Source organism: Canis lupus, chromosome 4 (assembly GCF_011100685.1).
Source record: "Canis lupus familiaris isolate Mischka breed German Shepherd chromosome 4, alternate assembly UU_Cfam_GSD_1.0, whole genome shotgun sequence".
NCBI lineage: Eukaryota > Metazoa > Chordata > Mammalia > Carnivora > Canidae > Canis > Canis lupus.
Window position 1 is genome coordinate 19029119 of NC_049225.1, and position 22340 is coordinate 19051458.

Consider the following 22340-nt stretch of genomic DNA (forward strand, 5'->3'; position numbering starts at 1 on the left):
TTTCAGTACTATTTATTTAATACTGATTTATATGAGAAGTAGGAAAGTGAGAGAGAATATGATAGTAAATTTCAGTTAAAATCACAAGAAATGAAAATATCAACAAAATTCAGAAATATTATAAGAAAAAATATAGTAGCCAAAATAAAGTCACTGAATCTTGGAAGAGTAATTGGTGAAGAAACTGAGAAGGAGAAGCAAGTATAGGTGTTTTCTGTACAAGTCTTTTTTCATATCTGCCTCTCACACTATGTACATAAAATTCAGTTGTCAATGATTCCTTAATATTTTCCATTTTTGCATTTCAAATACACTGAGAAAGCTAATACTATAAACCCATTATCTGTTAATACCACAGAATTCATTTGTTGTTTAGTGGAAAAAATATCCACAAAGAATGGGTCTCTATAGGCATCTAGGGACAAAGTACTGGAGATGAGAGAAAATCACTAAGAGGTAAGGAGGTACTTGGTGGAAAGTTATGGTTATGTATGAATTTATCATATATGTGAAATGCTTGTTTGAATAGTTGACTTGTTGCCTGAGGATCTGATATAAATGATGAAGCCTGCAACAATCTTTGAGTGGGTGGGATCACGCTGATGGGGCAAATATTCCTGGTGCCAAGTCTGAATCTGAAAACCAGATCTAAGAAAGCCAACTCCGTCTAAGATCATTTTGTGAGTTATATTTCTGTTTGTTCTTTTTGTGTTATCTCTTAAATCTCTTATTTAAAAAAATGTCTTCAAATTTTGTTTAATTCTCAGCTGTGCTACTTATTCCAAAAAGAGAACATGCCTTCTCTTGGTCCGAAGTGTCAAAGGGGGAGCAGGGGCTGCCTGAAGCCACAGTAAAAATGTTGGTGGTGATCAATGAAAATTCCAGAAAGTCACATGAGGCTCTTCCTATTTGCTCTCAAATGTGAAGTCCTCAGAAAGAGATTTTCTGACTATTTTATCAAACTGTCACTACCCCTTATCCTGTCATTTGTCTTCATAGCACTTATCTCTAGTTGGCATTGTTGTGTGTGTCTATGATGTTTATTTTTTACTGCCTCATTAACTGGAATGCAAGTCCTCTGATGGTAGGCACTTCGCCTTATTCCCCATTGTATACACAGCAAAAAGAACAGCAGAAGACCTTGATAGATATTCACTGAATAAATAAATAAATTCTCAATCCAGTACCAGAAAAGAAATTTTATTTTTATTAAGGACCTGTGGCATTCGCTTCCAGGGACTAAGTCAATTTCTGCCTAAGTCACAATTTTGCCACATGGGGGCTCTGCTGTTAGCCACAGGAGATTCCTAAGCATTCCCCTGCACCCTTACTGGAACTAGTTTTCAATCAGAAGTAAGCATTAACAATACACAGAAGGTTTCTCCAGCCCAGTTTCAGAGAGTCCCCAAATTGACAGGATACATTTTAGTGTAATATAAGGACCCATAGGCTCCTATTCTCTGCCACTACGCTGCAAACCTATGCAGCATTTCTCTTCTCTCCGAAGTTTAATATCTTGTAAGTCTGCAGCATAAAATTAAAAATATCAGACCTACTGTTTCAGGAACAAAAATCAAACTAACCAATGGAACATTATGGTTTTTAATCCAAATCAAAATTTCTTTTATCTTTCCCCACCTGGTAGTTGGAGAATTTAATTCTTCATGCTGATATATTTGTCAGGAAGGCAGATTTTATTTATTTTTTTTAATTATTTTTTTATTGGAGTTCAATTTGCCAACATATAGCATATCACCCAGTGATCATCCCATCAAGTGTCACCCAGTCACCCCAACCCCCCGCCCACCTCCCCTTCCACTACCCCTTGTTTGTTTTCCAGAGTTAGGTGTCTCTCATGTTCTGTCACCCTCTCTGATATTTCCCCACTCATTTTCTCTCCTTTCCCCTTTATTCCATTTCACTATTTTTTTATTCCTCAAATATACTAGTGTACCCAGTTAAAATTATTATATAAATGCTTTAAAAATACAATAGAAAATGCTATAGGCTGAATGTTTATGCCTCTGCCCCTCCACATTCATATGTTGAAACCTAATCCCCAATGTGATGGTATTTGGTGGTGAGGCTTTTGGGAGGTGATTAGGTCATGAGAGGAGAGTTCTCATGAAGGAATTAGTGCCCTTATAAAAGAGGTCCCTGGGAGACCCCTTGCTCCTTACATCATGTGAAGTTATAGAGAAAAGAGGACATCTCTATGAACCAGGAAGTAGGCCCTAGACACACATAGAATCTGTTGGCTTCTTGATCTTGGACTTCTCAGGCTCCAGAACTGTGAGAAATAAAGTTCTGTTGTTGAAAAGCCAGCCAATCTGTGGTATTCTGTTAAAGCAACCTAAATGGGCCAGAACAGAATTTTTCTCTTTAAAAATTCTTGTTACATCAGAATATATATGAAGCAAATATAGCAAATGTTTATTATGACACCACTTAAACAATATTGGCTTTATATTCAAAGCACAGCCACACATGCAAAGTAGAATATCAAATATTAAGGTGCAAATTTAGTTAAGAGACATTTATAGTTACTCTAAAACTACTTTGCTTTACTGTGAGAAATTATAAGAAATTTAGGAATATGTATATATTATATATATATATACACAAGACTATAAATTTTACAGTGTGACTGTTTCTTACAAATTCCTTTATAGAATTTTTTTTAAATGAAAAGCTAGAAAACTGATTTCTCTCAATATAAATGACTATAAGTGACTTTTGATTTCTATTCTTTTGAAAGGAATTTTTCGAGCCTTTGTTAGAAGAATACTTCAACATCAATTTTTAAAAATTAGTTTTTTTAACAAGAAACATTAAATAATTGCTTTTGCTAACTATGGAGAAGTGTGATGGAAAGTGAAGAACAGAAATACTGGTAAATATAAACATTAAACCAACATAGAATCATGACACCTTAATATTAACTCCCCATTCCTGAACTTGCCATTTGACCCATTACTGAATTCCCTGGTAGTATAAGTACCACAAAACAGAAATACATTTTTTTTTCCTGAGCTCTAAGTCTCAGTTTACTCAAAAGTTTGGCAAGTTTTAGCTTTGCTACCAAATGTAAATAAATGTCCTATGCATACATTGGGGCTAGATATCATGCTTAAATTAATAAATGTATCCTTGCTCAACAAATGTTTTCAAGTTAAATGACACAAGGGAAGCAATCAACCAAATGCAGGGCATGGAACAAGATAAAGTCCAAATGACCTGATATCTTCCAATAAATTAATGGCATTAAAAAACTAAAGAGATTTCAGAAACATGAAAATCAAATGCAATAACTATGCTCTGCTTAAATCTTGACTACACATCAACTTTATGAACTTAATATTAATTTTGTTAGGTACAATAAAGCTACATTGTTAAACCAGAAGTTTCTATTGGTTAGAATTGCATACTAAATATATATGGGTAAAGTGACATGATATCTGAGATTTGCTTTTAAAAATACTCCGGGGGCGGGGGGGGGGGGGGGAAGGTGTGTGTATACAGGAAGAGGGGCAGGGATAGATGAAAAAAATTAGTAAAATATTAATAATTGGTTGAAGTTGATGTTTATTATACTATTTTCTCTACATTTGTGTATGTTTTTAAATTTCCACAAAAACAATTATTTCCTCAAAGTCGTGTGGTCTTTTCAGTCTTCAGAAGTCTTCCACTAAGTGTTATTCTTTAAGAGTCTGTTATTTTTCCCTATTGCCAAGTTAGCTTAGGGCTACCTCTGAAGAAAGTGAAGTGAGGAATGCAATGAAACCTGAAAATATGGATTGGTGCCACAGCATAAATACACCTTCAGGTGAGGGAAAGGGACATGTGCTAGATAACCTTATAAGGGCTCATTCATTTGAATTTGCTTCATTTCAAGAAGACATTGGGAGACCATTATAATGGTTAGACATAGAACTTTCTTTATCCATTTATTTAAGTCAGGGATGTTCACTCATAACCATATGTGACCAAACATGGTTTTTAATAGAGCCCTCGAAGCAAGCAGATGGAAACTAAGGATATTTCAGAGACATATTAATGCTTTTATGAAATATCAGGATATAATTACAAATGTACAAATGTGTATGTGTATTCCAACAACTAGAAATAAAGAAAATCATTTTCATAGCTGTAGGGAACTCTTTGTTAGCATTCTGACAACTCCACCACATGACAGAGTAACTGAGTCAAAAACATTAAGCTCTTTAAAATATCTAGATCAAATGTATTTCTTGGTGAAAGCGTTTCATGAGTTAGAATACAGAATGTCAACAATGTATGCTATATAATAAATGATTGTGGCATTAAATGTGTAGCAGAAAGGGAATACTAAAGAATTTTTTATTATTATATTGGTAAATTCTGACTCCACTCTTGGTCATGTCCGTGTCCCTTGATACATGTTTGTTGCAGTATATGTTCATGACCAGAGAACCTAGACAAAATTAAATAAAATTAATTTTCTCACTGGTACTCTGATTCCAGAAACATTTTATACCACTTTATAAAGTATTTGTCCATAAATTATGGAAATTTACCTTAAATAAAAGCTTTAGAGATTCATAACACAGGTTTTATGAGTCCCATTCTGCTGGTAAACAAACTGAAACCCTGAGAAGTTTGGCCAGAATCAGTTCCAAATTCCAAATGTCAACTGACACATGCAATAAAAGTATGTGTCATTCTCTAAGTTATTTTAGAAGGACATTTTGGATGCACCAAATTTATTTTCTAGTATACATAGTCCTGTGTCTGGTCTTTATGTAATTTTCAGCTTTCACCAAAACTTTTGGTTCCATTGCTCTCCGAGGTCATATGCAAAGACATTGCTTCTGTCTAGGCCATCTGAATAGAAGAAACCTACGGTTGCTATTGTTTAGTGGCTAATTTTGCTAATCACTTTATAAAATATTTTTAAGTGTATCATTGTCCTTTGTATTTTAAAATGCATTAGGTGATGAGGCCTAATATCAAGAAGACGTTTTCAAAAATTAAAGTCTCACAAAATTGAAGAAAAGTGAAAGCCAAATTTAAAGTTAATTCAAATATGTAGGCTTTTTTTTTTTTTTTTTAATTTGGTGTTTCCTAAGTTTATTTGTAAATTACTCTGGAGGATTTGGATATGCCCAAAATTTGACCCAAAGAAGCAGCTGATGGCTTCACTGTCCCTCTAGTTGCTCAACTTATAAAATAGGAATCATCTTTAATTTCTCTCTTTATCTCAAACCTCCACTTCTAATCCATTAGAAATCTCTTGGTTTTACCTAAACATATATCCAGAACCTAACCAATTCTCATCATTTTCACTGCTTCCACACTGGGCCAAGGCACCATTATCTCTCTCCTGAACTGGTACAATGGCCTCCTTACTGACCTCCATGTTTCCATGTTTTTATTTTTGTCCCATTCAAGTTTATTCCCATAACAGCAGTATGAGTGATCCTTTCAATGGGTAACTTGGTTATATCTTTAATCAGCACAGCATCTTGAGTTGGTTCCCAGTTTTCTACAGAAGAAAGCCAAAGATTTCACAATGGCATATGAAGCCCTCCATGACTCAGTACCTAGTACCTCTCTGGCTTCATCTCCAATTCTTCTACCCATTGTTCTCTCCAATCTAGACAGATTGGCCTGTTTGCAATTCATTGAACATATGATCTCTCACATGAGGACCTTTAGACTAGCCATTCCCCTTATATACTTAAGGTGAACAACCTCATCTCCTTCTAGGTTTTGATCAAGCCACTAAGGCCCTAACCATCCCAAAATTTAACATTACAAGAAACAGACTCTTAGCTATAGAGAACAAACTGATGGTTACCAGAGGGGAGATAGGTGGGGGGATGGATGAAGTAGGTGATGGGGATTAAGGAGTGCACTTGTGAGGAGCATCGGGTATTGTATGGAAGTGTTGAGTCACTGAATTCTACATCTGAAACTAATATTGTACTGCATGTTAACTAACTGGAATTTAAGTAAAAACTTTTTAGAAAAGTAAAATTACAAGTTACCTTACCACCTACATTCCTAATATTCTCTATTCTCACTTTTCTCTATAGTACACGTTACCTAATAATATACTGTTTTTGGGGGGTGGGGGTTTGTACATGTCACCCGTTTATTTTTTTATTTTTTAAAGATTTTATTTATTTATTCATAAGAGACACAAAGAGAGAGGCAGAGACACAGGCAAGGAGAGAAGCAGGCTCCATGCAGGGAGCCCGATGTGGGACTTGATCCCCGGACTCCAGGATCACACCCTGGGCTGAAGGCAGATGCTCAACCGCTGAGCTACCCAGGCGTCCCTGTCACTCTTTCAGAATATAAGCTTAGGGATCCCTGGGTGGCGCAGCGGTTTGGCGCCTGCCTTTAGCCCAGGGCGCGATCCTGGAGACCCGGGATGGAGTCCCATGTAGGGCTCCCAGTGCATGGAGCCTGCTTCTCCCTCTGCCTGTATCTCTGCTTCTCTCTCTCTCTCTCTCTCTCTCTCTGTGTGACTATCATAAATTAAAAAAAGAAAATTATAGAATATAAGCTTAGACCTTTATTTTGTACACTAATATATTTCAAGTGTCTGGAACAGCATCTAGTACATAGCAGGTACCCAAACTATGTGTTTGTTAAATGAATGAAATCCCTGAGGCCAACCCATTGTTAATGTATCAGTACATCTTCTTTAAGCCCTGATTTTCTAAGTTTTTTGGCAACTAAGTTTCATGTTGGACTGATATTGGGCATTATACACTTAGAATTTGTTTACCCAATTTAAACAAAATATGTGCAGCTATTTGAAGTACTATAAGTATAGTTTTTTTAAAAAAGTCTTCAGATACATGGCTACCCTTTATAATTGTATAAATCATTAAGGCTCTAGATTCATTGGGCTAATTTAACTTGTCAGGGAATTTATGGTTTGTTCTGTATGTGGTGGTAAGTGCAAAAGAATTTTAAATATATAATGTAGTATAATTTTGGTCCTATTGAAAGGCAAATCAGAACTAATCATCTTGCTATAGTCAAAAAGTAAAAGGAGGATAAACTTAAAAGTACTATAGCAAATTGCTAAAATATTTTAGAATATAATTTTTTTCTTTTGAAAAGAAAAGACTCTATGTCTTTGGGCTTATTTCTGCAATCTCAAGTATTCAGTCTGCTTTGAATTGTATTATTTTATTTTTGGATTTTTCTGCTAGCCCCGTGAATGGTCTTCCCTCTTCATGCACTTCATTATATTGAACCGAGATAGACTTGGTGGTGATGCCAGCTTAAAGGCTAGTACCAAGGTAGGAAACACACAGAGTAACTGGAGACAGACCCAGTCCAAGAATGGCTATTCATTACTATTGAGGAAGAAACCAATGATTCAGTATTAAGAAGAAATATCAATTATGAGACTAAATGTGAAGGTGAGTGTAAAGTCAGAACTATGCAGCAAGATGAGATCAGAAGCCAACGTATTAGAAAAATGACTAAAAACTAAGGACAAGGTGTGGCACACAGAAGAGAATGTTCACCATAAATAATCAAGACTTTTCCCAGGAAAAGCAAAGTGAGAGAAATATATATATATTATTTATTTTTTCATGAGAAATACAGAGAGAGACAGGGAGAGACACAGGCTCCCTGAGGGAAGCTCGATGTGGGACTCAATCCTAGGACCCCAGGATCACAACCTGAACCGAAGGCAGACACTCAACCACTGACCCACCCAGGTGCCCAAGAATTACATTTTCAATGGGCTCATCTGTGTTCCTGTCACCAGGGAATGAAGGAAAAAGCAGCACAAAGTTGATGGGGCCTCCAGCCATTGCAGAGTAGCCATCTGTAGCTGTTAAGCAAGACAGACACCTCAAAAGATACCTTCCATGGACATGCAAGGAAAGTAAGGAGAAAAATCAGAGGTTCTTAAGTAACAGAAATATGAGAGAGAAGTTATAAATATGATTTCCTCTAGTACTTTTTAATTGATACAAGTTGTCAGGCTCCATTTGGTATGTTAGATGATAAAAGTTGTAACATGTCAAAGGGAATATTCAGAAGTATACTTACAGTTCTTATGAAATTTATGATTTAACTATGAAGAGATGTCTACATAAAAAGTGAAGATCATTTGCTGACCATCTAAGTCTTTCCACTTTCTACTTTTTTGCCTTTTTACACACATTCTTTAAGAACACTTTCTCCAAACTTGTACCCAATATCATTGACTCAGGAATTCTGCAAAGATCAATCCCAAGTGCACAAGACTAGCATTACATAATCAATTTGTCCTACATCAAATGTACTTGTGACCCCCATAAAAATGTATCTATTCAATAATTAAACATCTATTATGTGTCAAGTGCTCTTCTAGGTTTTAGAGAAACTGAAGTAGACAAAACACTGTCTTTGTCCTCATGGAACTTGCATCACAATATCATATGTTTTTATATCCTCTTTTCCTACTAGGAGAATATTTATTATTTTAATCACTTCCTTACAGTGCATTTCTTAAAGTTACTTGTCCATCAGTCTTGTTGCTAAGTGCTTCCACTTTCATCCCATGAATCAGAATCTTGAAGGATAGACAGAAATTTATTTTTAACAAGCTTTCTGTGGGATTTATATGCATTGATGACATGGATAATTTGGGAGGAACCACTGCCCTGCCCTTTTCATACCATCCTGAGGAATTGGTGATTCTCACTGATACCAGTGAGATCCCTTTGATTGTCATGACTAACAGTTACCAAACTTCTCATCCTTAGAGATAAATGTGAAAGCTCTCTGGGGTTTTCCACAGCCAATTCACCTGACAAAGACTGACAAAGCAAACTTTTTAAGGTATACTATTTATCTTTAAACAAAATGATTTTCTCTATGAGACAGATGTGACCATATTCTGCTTTAGGGAAGAAAGAATTAAATATTAATTACAAGGTATGGTTCAAAGAACCAAAAGATTCATTTTAAAGATAAGGTTGAGATGATGGAGATTTAGGAAGTTCTCTTACTAAAAGGTGAGACTGAATGAATCCTAGAAATCCACTGTGAACAAGATAAAAATGTTCATTGAAGAGGCTCTTTGTGAGTTAATGATAGTCAGTATAGTCAATATTCAATATTAAACAATATGCAATGACAGTGAATACAATAAAATTGATATTCAAATAACAGCTAACACAGGTTTATTATGTGCTACACATTATTCTAAGTACTTTGCAGATATTAAGTTGACAATTCTCAAACACTCTATGTAATTTTTTGTTGTTGTTGTTGTTACCATATCTCTTTTGTAGAAGAGAAAATGAGGCATCCAGAAGATAAGTACCTATTCAGGTTTACATAGCTGGCATAGCTGGCAAATTGCAGCCAGGATTTGATCCTAGGTGCAAAAATCCATGCTCTTAATCACTAAACTAAACTGCTTCTCATTAGTTTTTATAATATTTCTTTCAAAGACTCATACCAAAGAAGTTTATACAAACCTACAAAGCAAGATTGATTGATTGATTGATTGATTGATCTATATATATATTACAGCTTCCTTGACCCAGTATCATATTCAGGCTAATTTTCACTTGACTCATTTTCATATGAAGATAACATTGCTGTTGAGGCAAGATCATATAGTGGTTAGAGGTCCAAGCATAAGAGAGAGATGGCTTTGAATCTCAGCTCTGCCACTTACTGCATGAACTGCATCAAGCTACATTTCCAAGCTTCAGTTTCCTCATCTTCAAAATGAAGGTTATAATGGGACCTACATCATAATATTGTTTAAAGATAAAACAAGATAGCGCATTTAAAACACTTAGGAAGTGCTCAATAAATATTATTCGTGTAATAAATAGCAGTGGTATCAATAAACTGAACCAAATGATCTCTTGATTCTTCTACTTGCACTAAAAATGATTTCTCTTCCAATTAAAAACAAATGACAGCAACCCAAACAACAAACCAAGCCATAAGCCATTAAACCAATTATGTCTTTTGTAGGAAAACCAGAAAAGCTATTGGACACATTAATTTATATGTCATTAGTTATCCCCTGTATTCCAAAATGTATGTGCCTTAGCATCCTGAGACACCTTGCATAATATAATCACTGTGACTCTAAGAGGTCAAATGGGCAGGCAGTTAATGCTTCTCTGTGAAAAGCTCAATAATTCATTTTATAAATTTCAGTTCAAAGCCTACATTGAGGTTAAGAAAAATTGACATTCGGTCTGTGAACTTAATGTCAAGCTCCAGAAAAACTCTAGGCAGTACATGTTTAGCGATTAAGTGGACGCAGACAATAAAGACATTGCCAAATTGTAAAACAAGACTTGGAAATTACAGAAAATGTTGCTAGTTATTGATTACGGTGACCATTCAGTTCCCATTGAGCCACCCAAAAGAATCATTCATTTTCCAGCAGAGAGCCTGCTCATTTGCAAGATAAAAGAGAGACATTTCTGCACATGCCCATAATGTTCTTCACCACTGGGGGCAGCTTTACATAAGACTGCATTCACTGAAACCAAAGCAACAGTCCGAGCAGCTTTCAGAATGACAGTCTGCAGAAGTGAGCTGAGCGTGTGTGCGGTACGGGGCTCTCCTGCCTCCTGGGCTCCAACGCAGCTTTGTGGCTGAAGTGGGTGCTCACCCCCAGAAATGCTGGGCTATGGAATACAGATGTGGCAGCTCAGGTAGCCCCACGTTGCTTGGAGGACTACATCATGCTTTCCGATAAGAAGAAATTGTAGAAGCCAGTTTTTTTTTTTTTTAACGCCCCCCCCTAAAAAACTGTAAAGATGCAAAAACGTAATATCCACGAAGATCCTATTACCTAGGAAGATTTTGATGTTTTGCTACAAATGCGGTGTTGGAATTTATTTGTTCTTGGAGTGTTCTGCGTGGCTGGCAAAGAATAATGTTCCAAAATCGGTCCATCTCCCAAGGGGTCCAATTTTTCTTCCTGGGTGTCAGCGAGCCCTGACTCACCACAGTGCAGCTGACAGGGGCTGTCATGCAAGTGGCCCCTTAAGCCAAAGCAAAAGACCTAAGGACGACCTTTGAACAATACAAAGGATGGGTATGTTTTGTCATTTTTCTTCTTTCCTTCTTAAAAAAAAAAAAACAAAAACAAAAAAATAAAACCCAAACCCTCTAGTCTGTGTTGTAATTCTGCCTTAATTATTTTAGAGAATACCTTTCTGTGCTTAAGACTATACATTCAATTGCTTAGTGGACACGTTTCCTTGCTTAACTATTTAAAAAAAAAAAAAAAGCCCTAAAGACAATCTCTTTAAATTTCAAAGAGGTGTTATTTGATATTAAATGTTGTTATCTAGATTTTAATTTTTAAAAGAGAAAATACATGCCTATTTTTGCTTGATTGAAAAATAAATGAATTCCTTTTTGGGGGGATAACTTTTCTAAGTTGTTTTTATTTCCAGGTTTCAATGTAATTAGGCTACTGAGCGGATCAGCTGTAGCACTGATTATAGCCCCCACAGTCTTACTGACAATGCTTTCTTCTGCTGAACGAGGATGCCCTAAGGGCTGTAGGTGTGAAGGCAAAATGGTATATTGTGAATCTCAGAAATTACAGGAGATACCCTCAAGTATATCTGCTGGTTGCTTAGGTTTGTCCCTTCGCTATAACAGCCTTCAAAAACTTAAGTATAATCAATTTAAAGGGCTCAATCAGCTCACCTGGCTGTACCTTGACCATAATCATATCAGCAATATTGATGAGAATGCTTTTAATGGAATACGCAGACTCAAAGAGTTGATTCTGAGTTCCAACAGAATCTCCTATTTTCTCAACAATACCTTCAGACCTGTGACAAATTTACGGAACTTGGATCTGTCCTATAATCAGCTGCATTCTCTGGGATCTGAGCAGTTTCGGGGCTTGCGGAAGCTGCTGAGTTTACATTTACGGTCTAACTCCCTGAGAACCATCCCTGTGCGAATATTCCAAGACTGCCGCAATCTGGAACTTTTGGACCTGGGATACAACCGGATCCGAAGTTTAGCCAGGAATGTCTTTGCTGGCATGATCAGACTCAAAGAACTTCACCTGGAGCACAATCAATTTTCTAAGCTCAACCTGGCCCTTTTTCCAAGGTTGGTGAGCCTACAGAACCTTTACTTGCAGTGGAATAAAATCAGTGTCATAGGACAGACCATGTCCTGGACCTGGAGCTCATTACAAAGGCTTGATTTATCAGGCAATGAGATTGAAGCTTTTAGTGGACCTAGTGTTTTCCAGTGTGTCCCAAACCTGCAGCGCCTCAACCTGGATTCCAATAAGCTTACATTTATTGGTCAAGAGATTTTGGATTCTTGGATATCTCTCAATGACATCAGTCTTGCTGGGAATATATGGGAATGCAGCAGAAACATTTGCTCCCTGGTAAACTGGCTGAAAAGTTTTAAAGGTCTGAGGGAGAATACAATTATCTGTGCCAGTCCCAAAGAGCTGCAAGGAGTAAATGTGATGGATGCGGTGAAGAATTACAGCATCTGTGGCAAAAGTACCACGGAGAGGTTTGATCTGGCCAGGGCTCTTCCGAAGCCGACATTTAAGCCTAAGCTCCCCAGGCCGAAGCATGAGAGCAAGCCCCCTCTGCCCCCCACGGTGGGAGCCACGGAGCCTGGCCCAGAGACCGATGCTGACACCGAGCATATCTCTTTCCATAAAATCATCGCAGGGAGCGTGGCCCTTTTCCTGTCCGTGCTCGTCATCCTGCTCGTTATCTACGTGTCATGGAAGCGGTACCCTGCAAGCATGAAGCAGCTGCAGCAGCGCTCCCTCATGCGAAGGCACCGGAAAAAGAAAAGACAGTCCCTAAAGCAAATGACTCCCAGCACCCAGGAATTTTATGTAGATTATAAGCCCACCAACACGGAGACCAGCGAGATGCTGCTGAATGGGACGGGACCCTGCACCTATAACAAATCAGGCTCCAGGGAGTGTGAGGTATGAACCATTGTGCTAAAAGCGCTCTTAAAAGCTGGGAAATAAGTGGTGCTTTATTGAACTCTGGTGACTATAAAGGGAACGTGGTGCCCCCCTCCCATTCCCTCTCCCTCTCACTTTGCTGGCAAGGTCCTTCCCCGTCCGTTTTAGTACACTCATAATACTGGTCATTTTCGTCTCATACATAATCAACCCATTGAAATTTAAATGCCACAATCAAAGCAAAGCTCAAACTCTGGTTTAGGGATAATGCCTATTGTATAAGACTCTTTATTGATCGCATTAATATCTCACTTGTTTCAAGATAAAACTTCTTTCATAAGTAATCCCCCACAGCTGCTGTTATTTCTCTTCTGGTGGGACCAAATCTTCTAGTTTTAGAAGGGTTGCTGTTCATTGGCTAATTGAGGAAAAAGTGAATGAGCTCAGGTACTGGGAGCTGGAACTGATTCTAGGAGAATGCTTGATTACGGGAACACTTAAGAGACAGAGCCTTAAAACATTGTCTGGCTTAAAAAGAAAATTGCAGGAAACTATCAAAAGATGGTGCTGGGTTAAAGAAACACCATGGGCAATTTCCAGAGGTGTTTGAATTTCAGGAAAGCGAGCCCAAGGAAAAGTGTTGAAGGGTTAAAATGCTGCAAATACACAACTGAAAAATGTGAGATGGTAAAAATACAAAGTTTTAGACTTGAATACCTTGTCTCTGAAATCCATCCCTGTAAAATCGAGCTATAGAGGTTTCACACTGTCAGTTTCTCCTAGCCTGTTATTCAGCCTAAATAAATTAATTAAATAACCGAGAAGCAAATTTGAGGAGGCAGATTTCTCCACTGTTCCTCACCTTAGGGAGTTTTCAGAGATGAGGCTTGCAAATGGGAAGGCAGCTTGCTGTTTGCCTATGGTTGGGAGCTTACCGGAATTTCTTTCCAGCTCTTTCAGGGACTCTAATGTAGTGAGTGGCATCTTTAGCTCTGTCTGTTCTTCTGTCTGGGATTTGTCAGGCTGTCCTGTTGCATTCCATGATGTGCCCTGCACACGCTAGTCCCCTAATGACTGACACTTCATTCAGAGGCATATAGAGAACACATTCCAAGACATGCGTTCCACCAAAAGCTTCATTGAAAAAAGAATGATTTCAATAACACCTTAATAAATGTATAAAATAAATCTTAGAGGGAAAAAGACCAACTCCATGGCAGTCGTCTTTTGCTTTTCTATTACTGATGTTACAGTGTCCCTATGTTCATCTGTATTGTGAACTCATCCATCAGTATGATTCTGTACAGACCCTGTTGGCAATCTGCAAGCTGCATGCATGTTTTTATGTCGTAGGTGAAAGTTTATTGACTGCAGTACAAATATCATACCTTCTGTATTTCAGTAACTTTGAGCACACTTCAGTAAGATTTAGAAAAATGTCTTTGGTCTGTATTGTATCCTCTCTCATCCTCCAAAATGAACAATCCTGTTACAGGAACAAAAATCAGGAATTGAAACAGTCTGTTTCATTTAATTTGGCTTGCCAAGCCCCACATCTTTAACCACATCCCTGTTCTTTCAAAACAAAATCACTGCAGCAAAAAAGAAAAGTGAATGGCTATTTTTTTAACCAGCATTTTTATATAGTTTGGAGGCTTTTCATATGCTGAGAGGAAAAATCTAGGCAAGTCACCATGAAATATAATTGCAAGGAAGCCAGATCATAAAAAAAAATCATACTTTTATAAGCAATAAAGGAAAGGGGGTATTTAAAGTGGATTTCTCAAGGCACTTTGATTTTGATTAAATCTTTAAAAGAGATGCCAGTTCAGAAAAGCATCATAGCTACAATATATTTACCCATGAATAATTGTTGAATGTATATTTATTAATGGTAAATAGTCACAGATTCCCAATTCATTAATAACGCAGATACTTCCTTACAGTACTACGAACTGGATGACTGAGCCTACTGTGATGTTTTTCACTGAAATTGTAATTTTTCATTTTTCATAAAATGTCACTAAATATATATTCCATCTCAAAAAGAAAATTTCTCTGATCAGCCTCATTTTTATCTGTACTAAAGATGATTGTATTAATTAAATGCAGTGTTAAAGTGAAAAAGCCCATTTCTTTGACTTGACCTTCTGCCTCAATTGTCATGTACCAAATAAACTTAGGCAAGGGATATTTATACTTATATTTTTTAATTCTTGCAGTTCTCATTGTTGTGATCCTACCGGCATATATAAAATACGTTTGCTGTATTGAAAGTGTTTCTTAAATTCAAAGCTACTTCATGTGTAATATTCAATGAATGACCAACATTTTAAAGGCTGGTCATTTTTTAATGCCTAGCTTTATTTATAAATTTAATCATACAATCAAAATAAAATTCCTTAGATTATAAAAGTTATTTTAATTCAAGACATGAAATTTTTTTTAAAAAGACTCCCCCCACCAACTTTGGGAATGAAGCTTCTCTATTTCTCAGGATCTTCCAATCACAGATAGATAATTCTTATAGGTTAGACAATAACTAGTTCACCATTTTAAATTTAACAAATCCAACTGGTCAGTGTTCTCCTGTTCAAAAGTTGTTGTCTTCACCCCCACCCCACAGCACTTTCTGAACTACATACTGTAAGTCTATTTTCATTATATATTTCACACTCATTGCATATTAGAGCAATGTAATTGGTATTCCATTATCTGTTCCAAATTTACATGAAGTATCTGGCTTCTCTCAAAGGTGACAACAGTTACAAAACCAGCCTGACCTATTGAACTCTACAACACAGATGCATCGACTTAGAAAGAACTCAGTCAGTACTTTGAATGCTTTACCAGAGAGAGAAGAAATGCAGTTTAGTGACTGAACTGCATGGGTTTTTATCCCCCCATTTTTATGAGCCTCAGTGCCCAGAGTGCTATTGCAGCACAGCTTTAATAGTCCCAGTGCCATAGTTTTCTAAGCAATACTTACGCAAGATATATTCCTTTTAAATGAGTTTATATTTTCCAAGAATGTTGACATTACATTTTGTCAAAGAATTTAAACCATTTTTTACTTGATTTGGTGAGTCAACTAAGTAGACAGGCAATAAACTGTATTTCTGTGGAGCAGCAGTGACCTCCAGTGGCTGGTTATACTAACCACAGCTATTTATACGCCTCCGGTTTTTCTAGTCCCAAATCCTTATGTAAACATGATTTACAACATATATTTTTTGATCTGTGTATCAGACTTGCATTTTATTTAATTCATCTCCCTGGGAAATATAATTCTAGTGTGATTGTTTAAGTTATATTTTACATATGGACTTACTTAGTAATTAGCCCAGAGAGAGGCCATAGAACTGGCACTTAGGGCTAGAAGAAATAAGTGTTCATAGATGAAGAGCGAGTAAAAATGAACTAATAGATAAGAAAGTCTTTAAAGTATTTTTACTCATCAATTTTAGCCAGATGCTCTGCAAGTTTCATTAAATGCGTTAACATTTTCCATAGGCAGGAACCGAAATCTAATGTAATTTAGATTAGGGAAGACAAATTTCAATATTAATATTGAAAGAATCAGCATCAGTTATTTACCAGTCACTAGGAATGTCAGAGCTATCAGATGAGGGAGGCTTCCTTTTCTGCTCTAGAACCCTCCAGTGTCTTGATCATGCCAGTGACCTGTGCTTTGCCCCAGTGCTTTCCGCAACCCTCCCCCTTCTCAGCCAGCTGAACACTGGTTCTATTAGGCTCTCTGACAATGATGTTATAGTCTAAGAGGTGATGATTCATGGATAATGAAATTATGCTCTCCTTCTGGGGAAGGATAATGCAGAGTCAGATTCATAGATTTGGCAAGGGATTTTAGGATGTTGTAGGTGCATGAAATCTCCTCTCTTCCCTTGACATTTACCAAGAAGAGAATTTAAATAGTTTATTTAATGTGTGGATTAGACTAGCATCAGAAACAAACATCCAGCCATGAAGCCTAAGAGAAAATGAGTTCCAGATATGACAAATGAGAATTGAGCCATGAGAAATGAAAAACTCAGAAACTGTGTTGTTTCTTCTATTCCCTTTTCCCTGGATTCTCATTGGTATCTGGATCTGCAGTAAGCCCACGGAGTTTTTCTGTACTGGTTCTCTCTTATCTACCTACATTAAAAATCAGACACAGTTGGAAGAAACTGTGAACATGAACAATAATATCAGTAAATGTGAATTACAGTTGTAAAAGAAACAGAAGTGATGGAAGTTAAATAGTTCATATTAAATGACTCTTGAAAACTAGTTAAAAAATAATAGGTGAAAGTGAGTTTACCTAATCAAATTATAATAGCTTACAGAATTAGATCCAAATTTTGCTTAGTCTACAAAATGGTGACTTTTTGCATAGCTACGTAGAATAAAATAGAAATACTACAGAGAAAATCTACATAAACATAGTTTACTGTTCTTTTTTATTTGAGGAAAATATCACAGCCATCTATGATAAGAGTATGGGCCTTAGATTCAAGTTTTTCTACATTTACTAACTAATGATTTCAGGAAAATTTCTTAGCTTTTCTGAACTTTAAGTTCCCTATCTGTAAAATGGGCGTGTATTATTGACTTCACGTGGTTATTTGGAGAACAAAATTTGAGAAATATTTTGTTAACTCTCAAATGGCAAAAATCTATTCTTTTCAAAGAGCACTTAGTGAGATATTCAGCTGTAGTTGCTGGTGCTCTGTGTCTTGCCTGGGTCAAAAGACATCACTAACCTCTGTGTTAAAGAAGAACAAATCCATTTTACATTAATACAAATTCTGAGACTTGGCAGTGAATCTAGAACTTAATTTGTTTTTGATCTTTAGTTTCATAAAAACACAGTTTCTTCTACTCCATATTATCTGAGTCTAGTTTATCAGTAACGATCACAATGTACAATAGACATAAAATAAAGATATCAACCAGAGAATATTGAAGCAAAAGCTTATCAAACTAAATAAAAATCCTAATTATGTCCCGAATCAGGTCATTAAAAATTGAGGACATTCAATCAACATAGGTTAATTGTCTATCCCCTTTCTAGTATCAATATTTTGAGTACTTGTTGTCTTATACTTTATACATATAACATCTTCTGGCAAGATGACATCATTATTGTATAAAAGTAATTGCTCATAACATGTTATAGTGGGATTAGCATAGATTCCAGGTATCAATCACATGATATCTACTTTGTTTCTTTTTTTCCCCCAAAGAAAACTATACACAATCTTTTCCTATATAGAAATTGCTATTGACTCTATCAATTATTGTCATTGAAAATTACTGGATTTTTAAAAAAGCATAAAAATACAAAGGCTTTTTTTATGAGTAATAATCTATTCCCTTAGGCAAATTAAATACTTTTCTTTGTTAGCCTTTCATAAAGAAAAGACCAATGTAATCAGAAATCTTGACTTCTGTAGCTTGTCTTACCAAATGTGATGTATATGGGTTTCCAAGATTCTTATAATTTAAGTAGAGAAACTGTTCCTCTTTGACAACTAAGTTTCTATGAAATCTCTGAAGAACAGAGAGAAGATGATGGTTTTTCAGAAGAAAAAAGTATTTGTAAATTTTATGCTGGTTAACCTTCATAGAATTATTGGCAAGTGTTCTTGAGTTGGGTCTCCTGAATATGTGAGAAAAATTCCAGGAAAACAGACACTGAGCCACAGTGTAAAATCTAGCAGATTGCAACTATTTTGCAACTATACTTCCTAATGGCAAAACCCTATAAGCAATAATAATCCATTTTATTGAAAAGTAAAAGAGCTTCTCTTATCCTATCCAGTAATGAAAATTGATAACTTTTTGACAATTCTCAATATTTTCTTTATGTTTCAGGGTTTCCCACTCCCCACCCCAAAAAGAAATTTCCTTTATACCTTTCTCCTACCCTTAAATCATTCCCTACTTCATGCACACAGAAAAATTATTTTATATCACCAAAAAAAGCCGTCCCTTATATAAACCAACACAATGTGGTCATCTCTAAAAGTAGTCTATCTCTAATTTTAAAAAACAAACAAACAACAACTATAAAACAAAATTTAAGTCTGGCTGACCCTCTCTCTTTCCTCTACAGACTACAAATCACTTCTTTAATATCTCTGATTTTCAATGGAAAAAAGAAGAAAGATAGTTGAGTCACAGGCTAGCTAAGTATTAAAGTCTACTATTTTTCTTCTTAATTAACTCCCAGTAAACAAAATACAGGACTTTATATACAGCAGTGTCCAACTACATTTTTATCAATCAAAAACACACCAACAACCAGAATTTTGTCTTCTCAGGGATAAAATGCAAATTTGGGGGGCCTCACATATAAAATGATAAGGCAAATACTACATTTAGCAAAGGCAATTTCTGTTAAAGCTTCATCACACTAATTACATCTATCCAGGGAATAAAATACATGTTGTCACTAAAGAGCAAAGGACTTCAACTAAATATAAATCCTTATTCAGCACTCTTGGGGTTCAAACTTATTAATGAAGCGAGGGTAAAAGAAAATGTCCTTAGACAATAAGGCTATAGTACAGTAAACAATATTATCAAGTGATATTTTTGGCTTCAACTTAGTGGTCCTCACATGTAGCTAAAAACTGCTTCTTATCATTAATATTGATCTGTTATACACTCTGAAAGAAGGAATATGCTTACCCCTCCCCAACTTGAAGCAATCAACCAGAATCTCACAAGAATATTTAGAGAAAACTTGTAGAGTATATCATGTTGAGGCTGAAATAGTAGAGTGACTTTAAAAATTCTGATACACCTGTGATAAGATCACAACAGTGAAAACTCTTCAAGGAGTTTAAAAGCTAACTCATCTCTTTAGGATCAATGTTGGCTTGTACTCATTGATTTATGAGAGGGGTTTTGCACAATTTGTACAAAAATTTTAAAGTGTAAAAGGCATAACTATTTGGTTAAGGTACTGCTGTTTATCCAATGGAAGGTTAGGTAACATCACTGAATGATGGTGAAAATAGAATAATTCACGATCTGTTTAATTTTGTCTTTTCCACTAAGTTAGGAATTTTCGTAGATGCTTAGAAAGAAAATTCGTATCCATCCTATAAGGTGACAATTCATGTTCATTACAAAGTGTGTGTATTTTTGTATAATCAAGTCTTTGTGTGGCAGGAGTGGGTATGTAGGGCTTTTTGTCTGTTTATTTGTTTTTAATGTAAGAAGAGTCCTTAGAGTGACTCTGTTTTCCTAAAAGCTTCATCCATTAATCCTATACCTTGTCGTTTCTTTATAGAACTGCCCTAAAATAATTCATACCTCACCCACACAGGTTTCTTTAGCCAAATTATATATCTTCAATTCCTATTTGGAAACAATATCCAGTGATTGGAATATCCCTCTGCTCACTAAATTCTAATCTGCCTACATCATATTCTTCCAGCCTGTGGCACCCAGTTCAGCCCATCTCATGCCATTAAAAGGCAGCATGCACTTAGTCCTATGGACTTTTACAGGGAGGATTGAATAGTACAATGTAAAAATCTACATATATTTTATGGGCTTCACTTTGGTTGTTTTTATGGTCTAATACACAGAGATGTGTGGGGTCTTTATTAGTTTACACTAAAATGCAAAAGCTTTAAGCTAGCTGTAAATTAAAAAGAAAAGATCAAGGTAGATAAAAAAATAGAGTACAAAGCTCAAATTATATCTTGCTTCATCTTAAAAAATAATCATATATGATGAGCATCCTGTATTTTGCTTTCATGATATCTGATTAACTCTCCAAGTTTACCACCATAGTCTTAAACTTAAGGTTTACCTTCCTTCCACTTTCCCATTTCTAAGAAAGAGGTTTTGTTTGTTTTTTGGTTGTTTTGATTTGGTTTGGTTTTCTGCCTACATATCTTTTCCCAGTCCAAGTGGACCACTTTGCCTGCTTTTCTAGAAAGCCCATTCAAATTTTGATATGATCAGAAGTCACTGGGCAATTTATCAGTTTTATGGTTGGAGCAATCAGACAGACTTAATTTGTCACTAGAGTACAATCTAGTCAAATCTAGGGTATGTGCCTCCTTTCTTTCCAGTCTCCCATTCCCATGCCTTTTCTCCATTTAGAAGGATTATCCACACTAAAATCTCCCCATCCAATGATACCCAAGACTCTGTTCCTTACTCCTTACCAAATATCTATTCCTAGATCTAGGATCTAGACCAATATTATTGTCCCTTCTGAGGCAACTTACATTTAAATAGGGTTAAAAACCTTTAGCTAAATGTGAGAGAGTCATATATAAGATCAAGCATAACCAGGACTGTTGGGGAAAGTACTTCTGGGGACAAATGCTTTGCAAGCATCTCTGAAATCATCTGATATCAATACCTCTGTATTTTTCTGAAACATGAGGTCAGCCTTACCAAAGAAACCAAGGTAGAGCAAATAATCTAGGTTTCATTCAGTAACTGTAATTTGAGAAATATCATCAGTAAGTTGCCATTTTACATAGGCTTAGTATTTCTCCATTGACAGACAACATGCACACTAGAAAGAACTTGGGTGACAGATCCAGGAAAAGCCAGTCTGGATTCTGGTTCTGAGACTTAATAACTGCAAAATCTTGGGTCTTAGTTTCTTCATCTTAAAAAAAAAAATGTGAAAAACAATATAATCATCACCTGATTGTTGCAAGAGGGCAAAGGAATCAGCATTTCTTGAATATTTTTATGTACTCTCTTTTGGCACACTGCATGTATTCTTTAATAATCATATAGGATCATAAAGATCCTATATGATTAAATGAGATGACATAGGTAAAATCACTTGATACAAAGTTTGGCACGTAATAGTAACCTCCTCTTTCCCTTCATTAGCTCTAACTGCTAAGAATTTCAGTGCAATAGCTTGCTTTAACAGTTGTATGCCAGTATCTATTTTTACTTGGAATAAGAGATACCTGGCAAACTTTCAAGAATTAGAATCTAAATTGCTCAGGGGCATCTAAGCACATGGTTGATACTAAAGAGTAATATAGTATATAAAACTAATATCCTAAATCTCCCAACAAAGGTCAAATGCATCTCTATCTTTATTTCCATGCCATTTCCCATGCTTTAGCATTGGCCATCTTGAAGTAGTGTGTGCTTTCTATCTCTGTGCTTTTGCTCAAGCTATTTCCAAGTCCTCCTATCAATCTCTGAGCTTTTCTACAATAGATCCAATTCAAATCCCATTCATTTTAGAAGTCTTCTTAATACTGCCCTTCCCTGTTTAACATGGTATTTCATATCCCTGTTGGAGACTACATCACCAGTTGTCTTGTGTTAGAGTTATTAATGTGTCTGTATACCCTTTTGAGGAAATGAACTATTTTTT

The 22340-nt window shown here is 36.0% G+C and overlaps 2 protein-coding genes across 8 annotated transcripts in view; one reads left to right on the forward strand and one right to left on the reverse strand.

Moving 5' to 3' along the window:
- CTNNA3 (catenin alpha 3) overlaps positions 1 to 22340 on the reverse strand; it is a 1666571-nt gene that overhangs the window by 946650 nt on the left and 697581 nt on the right. The gene's annotated exons all lie outside the window — the stretch shown is intronic.
- LRRTM3 (leucine rich repeat transmembrane neuronal 3) overlaps positions 10530 to 22340 on the forward strand; it is a 162403-nt gene continuing 150592 nt past the window's right edge. The window contains exons 1-2 of the mRNA XM_038534074.1: positions 10530 to 11077; positions 11442 to 12973. Coding sequence (XP_038390002.1) covers positions 11074 to 11077; positions 11442 to 12973 — 1536 coding nt within the window. The 5' untranslated portion in view covers positions 10530 to 11073. The remainder of the gene's footprint in view (positions 11078 to 11441; positions 12974 to 22340) is intronic.